The sequence below is a fragment of the Morone saxatilis genome, unplaced genomic scaffold (genome assembly GCF_004916995.1).
Source record: "Morone saxatilis isolate NCDOM2014 unplaced genomic scaffold, NCSU_SB_2.0 Contig8, whole genome shotgun sequence".
Classification (NCBI taxonomy): domain Eukaryota; kingdom Metazoa; phylum Chordata; class Actinopteri; family Moronidae; genus Morone; species Morone saxatilis.
In genome coordinates, this window is record NW_023340257.1 from 3,136,969 (window position 1) to 3,143,710 (window position 6,742).

The following is a 6,742-nucleotide window of genomic DNA, read 5'->3' on the forward strand; positions in this document are numbered from 1 at the left end:
TTGATCCTACACTGGGGAAATTCAAGTTGAATGACTGGCTCGAATGATTGTGATGATTCCACTGAAATGGATTTCAGGCGAAATTTGAGGTTTTAAATGCTGGTGATCAGGTCTCAAGGAAATTGTTCATGACTGTTCATCCAAATCACAAAAATACAACGCAGATATGTTAAAACCTGAATAACAGAATAACAGAAAATGTCTGGCTTCTTAGGCAGCGGCCAACCCTCGACTCCACTCATCAACTGTGCTAACTTGAAACCACTGTTGTGTGTTGGTAAATTTCAGATGGCTGGATGTGAGCGTAGCCAACCTGACTTGCACCAGGTACTGGGTGGTGTACCTGCAGGTCATCCAGGAGGCTGTGTGGCCTGGAGGCACCCTGCCGACGGCTCCTCAACTTGAACGTAGCCAGCAGCAGAAGGACAGCACCAGACAGCAAGCCTTACACTGTCTGATGAGACTCCTACCAGGTACACACAGACTTACCGTAACAATGGTGAGCACAAAATGTGTAAATTAGAGCCTGACCAATACATTGCATTGCCAGTACTATTGGACTTTTTTGACATTTTAGACTATCACGGATGTATCGATAAATGTATTTGAATACCTAACAACAAAAAGCACGTTTTGTACAGAAATTACATAGTTGACATTTTTCAAAAATAAATTTAGTTTACTACGTACTATGTCTCTTGGTCATAACTATTTAATATCCAAATGTGAAAGATCTTAATCAAAGTTTTTTTGAATACCGACCACTATATATAATTTAATTCTCTCTAATATTGGTGTCATGCTCAAAATTATATAAGTTAGTCAAGGTAAAATGAGTGCCTCAACTTGGGACAACAAACAACTAATTGCACACTGTGTGAATGTGTATGAATGAGTTAGTTTCTGTTCGATGGGCTTTGCCATCGCTGTCGAAATGTGTGTGAAAGGGTGAATGTGGCACGTAGTGTAGAAAGCGCTTTGAGTGGTCGGAAGACTAGAAAGGTACTATACAAGTACAGGTCCATTTACCATTTACAGTTACACTGTCCATGTCTTTGTGTCTCTAGATCTGGTCTCAGACATGTTGGGCTCAGACAAGTATAAACTCAGCTGGCAGACTGCGCTGGACTCCCTTCAAGACCCCTACATTAACAGGTGAATATACGCTAAACACTCATTAGCCACTTTATGGCAGTCTGTTGCAGTCCTTCCTTCCATCACTGATGAATGTTATCTGCTTAGAAGTCAAAAAAGATCTTCAGATCAGTCGAATCCAATCTGAAGTAATCAGTGATGTCTGTACATACATAGTTACAGTGTGAAAAGGAACTAATAGCTGTGTGATCCTCCAAAACAAACAAATATACCTTGAAGCATGATAGGATATGTAGTTCCTGAATGGAAGCAAAAAAGACAAAACAGTATAAGCTTTTTATATCAATACCTTTTTAGCCATGCTCGGGATGACAGTGTCAGAATGAAATAGCCCAGCAACCATTGGATGGATTGCCATGACATTTTGGACAGACATTCATGGTGCCCAGCGGATGACTCCTACTGCATCCGAGTCCTGATGTCCTGTTTAATCCTGACCGGAACCTGTTTAAGACCAAGAGCTAGTTTGGTGGAAAAGAGGTCCTCCTGGTCCAGACTTCGCTTCCTAATAGTTTCTGTTTGGAGCCATTATTGCAGTGTTTTTAAACCATTTATTTGACCTCTGCTTACTTTCTTACCATCACATTTTAGCTCGTAACTGATCACGAATGCATGTGCACGTAAGGTCCATGGATGTAGCAAGCTGATATTGAAACAAAATATTACAGGAAATGCAAAACATATTTGAAATTACTTTTTAGCGATCTAATAGTTTAGGTAGGCTATTTTCATTTGAAGGTTTGTAGTATTTTGATAGTATTATATGTTCAGAGTATTCCTCCGCGTTTCACTAGAGGGAGCTGGTGATACACATACCAGTTTGAGAACCTGTGTAGTAACCAGTCCACTTTAAAATTCATTCAAACATGCATTTCTTATGCTATTGAATGAGTGTGCACTTTCTCCTCTTGCCTCTTTCCTCCACTGTGTTGTTGCCTACAGAGCTGCCTTTGACTGCATGTGTTTTTTTTACTTATCTCTCTATTCACAGCAAACGCTATACCTTGTAGTGCACAATAATCGGAGGCAATGTGTTTCTGTTGGAAATGGCACCTCCAATACAATACTGACCCCGCACTGTTCTCTTAGCTCACAGGTCATGTCTGCTCTGATGTTAACAAAACAAACAGGATTAGCAAAATTCTGCTGATTATGTCAAACTGATGATGGCTGATAGCTGAAACACGTTCGTTTTTTGCCCATAATAAACAAGAGGATATTTATTTGTGTGTGCCAGCATCCTGTTTGTTTTGTTCCTTATTACGAACGTGCACCTGAAACATTAAGTTTACGTGCTTTGCGTGCCTTTACTCTTCACCACCCTGATCTCAAAACGGTACCCCGATGATCTTCTTGAGTCTGCATGCACGCTTTGTGTACTCGGATGCAGCCACATGGTTTGCTGTTTGGAAATGCTGACTTTTTGTTAACAAGCTCCTTGCGCACATACACGGAGAAGCTCACCTGGAATCATATGGACCAATCACTAAACAACAGGCATGTCTGGACATGTCGAAAAAGGGTTACAGATGTAGATACAAACAGTGGTTGGAATCATTCAGATCCACCTCCCAGACAGACATCAAGATGCAATGAATAAATACAAAACATTTTAAAAAAATTATTTCATTTTGTTAAAAGACTTAATTTACATATTGGATTTGATAAAGGTCTTCTTGCATGGTTACTGAATTTGGCCAGGCAGACTGAACTCTTACTGGTTAATGTCAGTGGTCAGCAATTCAGTCTTAATTCTATGTGAGAGCTTCCCGAACCTTCTGACTTTATTTTTGTTCTGACATTGACTGTGAATTCTGGCACCTTAAAGTATGTGGGGTTAGTTGTAGGGTCATCTCAAGGATGATGAGACAAAGTATTATCCATTCAGGCTTCATTTAGGTCCATTTCTTATGCTGAGTATGTTTGTTACCATCTGATTTAGAGTTCGGACTCTGAGTTTGTCCCCCTCACCCAAACAACCCAGCTCTGCTTCCTGCTTCCAGCCTGATATATCACTGAAATCTGTGCTATCAGTTCATGGACCAAATTGATACTCTACTGCCTGTGTCCTCGCTTGGTTTTTACTGTGTGCACAGGGTCAATGTCGACTGTATAGCAGTACCTAAAAAAGTAGTGCCACTGGCTCCATATGCACAATTTATCCACTATAGATTTACAGTGCAGTGTGATTCACTGCATCACTTCTAGGCAAAGGAGCATACAATAATGGGCACACTGGTAGCTCACCTGGTGGCACCATGACTGAGTCCTTGCTGCATGGACTCCGACCTGTGGCTCTTTAGCTGTCACTATCAATAAAAAAGGCCAAAATAATATAATAAAAAAAGGAACATTCAATACAACTAAATGTACCCACTAACCTAAACAATATGTAAAACTACATGACTAATGGAAAAACTTTAAATTAGGTTTTTCATGGGTTACAGAGCTCCAAGTCTAACTAAGGGGACTCAAATCAGCTATCTCAGTTTCATTCCCATAAAGTCACTAAAGAAATGCGGCTGACTGCTGGTCCTGTGTTCCCTTAGACACCTGGTCTACTGCATATTCGATCTTCTGCTGGAGTTCCTGGTTCCTGAAATACCTGAGGAGAACTTCCAGAGGAGCCTGTTGCAGACCCTCTCCAAGAACCCAGAGAAGCTGCTGGCATGAGAGGAAACCCCAATGGAACACCTGCAAACCCAGCTGTATTTTCCCATCATGCTATCTGATCATTTACCATTGATGATTTTCTGAAAGGCAGAATGACAGCAAGGCTGCTCCTGTTCTACTAATGTTCTGCGACATGAGTGTAAGTGAATGTTTCTGGCGAGACTGAATATTCTCTGTCCCCACTTTAAACTCCTGAAGCCCCTCAGGTCTGTCTTTAGTTTCGTGTTGATGTGTTGACATGAGGCTCTTGAACATGGTGTGCTGTATATACACACACTTTAACACAACCTACATTTGAAGCAGCTTTGATTACATGAGAGCACATGGTTTGTGTTTAATCTCGGAACGTGTCTGACGTGTTGTTCAGATCGAAACATGTGGCAAAGCCTCCTCCAATCTCCACGTCCAGCCTCTTCCTGCTCACTTAACTCTCCGGCTTTGACTAAACTCACATCAGATGGTCTTCACACTCTACCCTCATCTCCGCTTGGGTAGAAAAACCCACACCTGTTGCCCTAATCTAGAGGAGCAGGATTTGCTTTTTTTCCCCTCAACTTAAATCTCAAAATGCTCTATTGGGATTTAGCATCAGTGTTTTTATCCTCCACTGACCCATTCCTCAACATCCCACTGGCTCTGTATAAAGCCACACATGTGATTCTGACATAATGTGAGCTATACTTCCTAAATCTGAGCCTTCCTGAGGGATCACATGTCTCTGGTAGTGATTTCTTTTTAACCTGCATGTGTCCAGGTGTAGGAAAAGCATACTGCAGTGTAGTGTGGTGAAGAGTTGGCCACAAGATATTTTACTGGCTTCACAGATGCGTCACAGTTCTTTTAACAGGTCCCTTGGAGAATGATCTGTGCAGTTAATGTCTAAATCTTATAAGAACTAGGCTCCACAAAAGCAGGTATATGAAGGGTAGGAATGGTGTTGGCCCAGGTCCATTCAATAACTCAAGAGTAAAACTGTAAACTGCTGGAGTCTTAAGATCACTTTTCTTCGTAAGTTGGCTCATTAAGCAGCAGATTAAAAGGGTTGGTACATTACCTATAAGCACAATTTCTCACGTACTTTTAGTGGTATCTCTCCATGCTTTTCAGTTCAACCACCTTTGCTGAAAAAATAGTCCCTATGACAACTGTGTGTTCTGTGGATCTTACTAACACTTTCCACAGCAGACATTTTGACTTGTCACAGGAGTTACAAATACCTATAGCCTGACTGATATATATTGGATATTAGTCTATTATGGATATATCGGTGTTGTATCCGTATGGGCGTATATGTTAGCTTTAATGCTAACTTTAACTCGATGCAGACTCTGTTGGCTAAAACTGATGAGTGCATCCACTAACATCAGTCTGATTGTCACACATTGAGTAATTCACCTTTCTTTTTTACTTGTAATTAAAAAAGTGTTCTAATTAATTAATTAGCCTAAAAACTTCTCATCAAGTGTGTGATACAGTGTTAAACCAGTATATATTCAATCCCAGACCTCCACCTTTCACTCATTCTGTTGTCACTTTAGAAACCATCTGAAGAGAGTTTGAGTGGTTTCCCCACACAGTGTACATTCACTTTAAATATATTGTTGCACTTTGTAAATTTGCCTTAGCATCTTCAGCCTTCATGGTGGTAACACAACAATTCATTCCCAGCTGGATATTCTAACAGAAAAGGTATTGTAGTTTACTGACAATATCCCAGTGTGTATCCAAAGTGTGTTACAGAACAGCTCATTATTGCTATGTCCACTGCAGCCATGTCTAACCCTAATGTCTTAACACAGACTGTCTTAAAATATTGTTTAGTTTATCAGAATGATGATGTACTCTAGAGTAAATCAATCTTTTCCAGAAACGTTCTACTATCCAAAATGTCCTGACTTAAATTTGGAAAGGTTATGTGAACTGTAATGCTGCATATTTTGTATGTAGTTAGCTCCAAATGGGTTATATTAATTAAAAATGTAAAATCATTTAAAATGCATCAGATATCAAATACATCTCCTGGGACTGAATCTGTAGATGCCAAGTTTGAGAATTGTTACATTCCATCTTGTAAGTTAAAAAAAAATGAAGTCAGATCTTAATGTTCCATCATTCCATTGTTTTGCACTCTTATAATAGTTTGGTGGTCTCATCCTTTCCTTTTTACTGTGTTAACTTGTGATTCAGCCTATTTATTAACCTATTTATTTGCTTGATTTACTAGATTGTGACTTGTTCTGAATTCCGTCCATTAAAGAATGAACGAGGTGCCAGTGCTGACAGAGAGGAGCTTCCTCTTTAATGAAGTGCTTTTAAGTGGATTTTGCCTTACAAGGTGACTTGATGAAGTTTGGTCTGCCTGTCCTGCAGCAGTGCGGCTGCAGTGTAGCCACCAACCATGTCTTAGTAGAACATAAGCACCCAGTTCCAGTTCTCTGTAGTGAAACTGTTAACACGTGTTCTTTTTATTGTGGCAAATTGTGCTGAATGTTCAGGCTGTTCAGTTATTTGTTGTGAAGAGATTGTGAAATTTCCTTATCTGATGCTGCATATTGCTGCCACCATGATATTAAATATTTGCTCCGTATTTCATTATAACAAGAACATTTTCTTGGTTTACCAAGATCCTTTTCATGTTATAATGATCATTACTTTATCATGTTGTCACAAAAGGTGCTCATTATTACACAAAATCAATGTATTGTTAAAAGAATACATGTTACTTGTTATTATATACATTGGTAAATTGTCATGAAAAACAGATCCAGTCAGTGCCTGAAAAAAAAAAAAATACAATATATATGTGGTGCTCAGCATCAGATACTTTATAAAAGCTTCACTTTTTATAAAACTAACTTTTTGTCATATTTGCTGAAACTTTCACTATATCCTGACAGTTGTACATGAGACAGAT

At 39.5% G+C, this 6,742-nt stretch overlaps 1 protein-coding gene across 1 annotated transcript in view; it reads left to right on the top strand.

Annotated features, from left to right (window-relative positions):
- The window catches only part of snx19b (sorting nexin 19b), a 43,404-nt gene extending 36,668 nt beyond the window's left edge, over window positions 1-6,736 (top strand). The window contains exons 12-14 of the mRNA XM_035679767.1: window positions 289-473; window positions 1,068-1,155; window positions 3,705-6,736. Of these exons, the coding sequence (XP_035535660.1) occupies window positions 289-473; window positions 1,068-1,155; window positions 3,705-3,828 (397 nt within the window). The 3' untranslated portion in view covers window positions 3,829-6,736. The remainder of the gene's footprint in view (window positions 1-288; window positions 474-1,067; window positions 1,156-3,704) is intronic.
- Window positions 6,737-6,742: the final 6 nt, after the last annotated feature.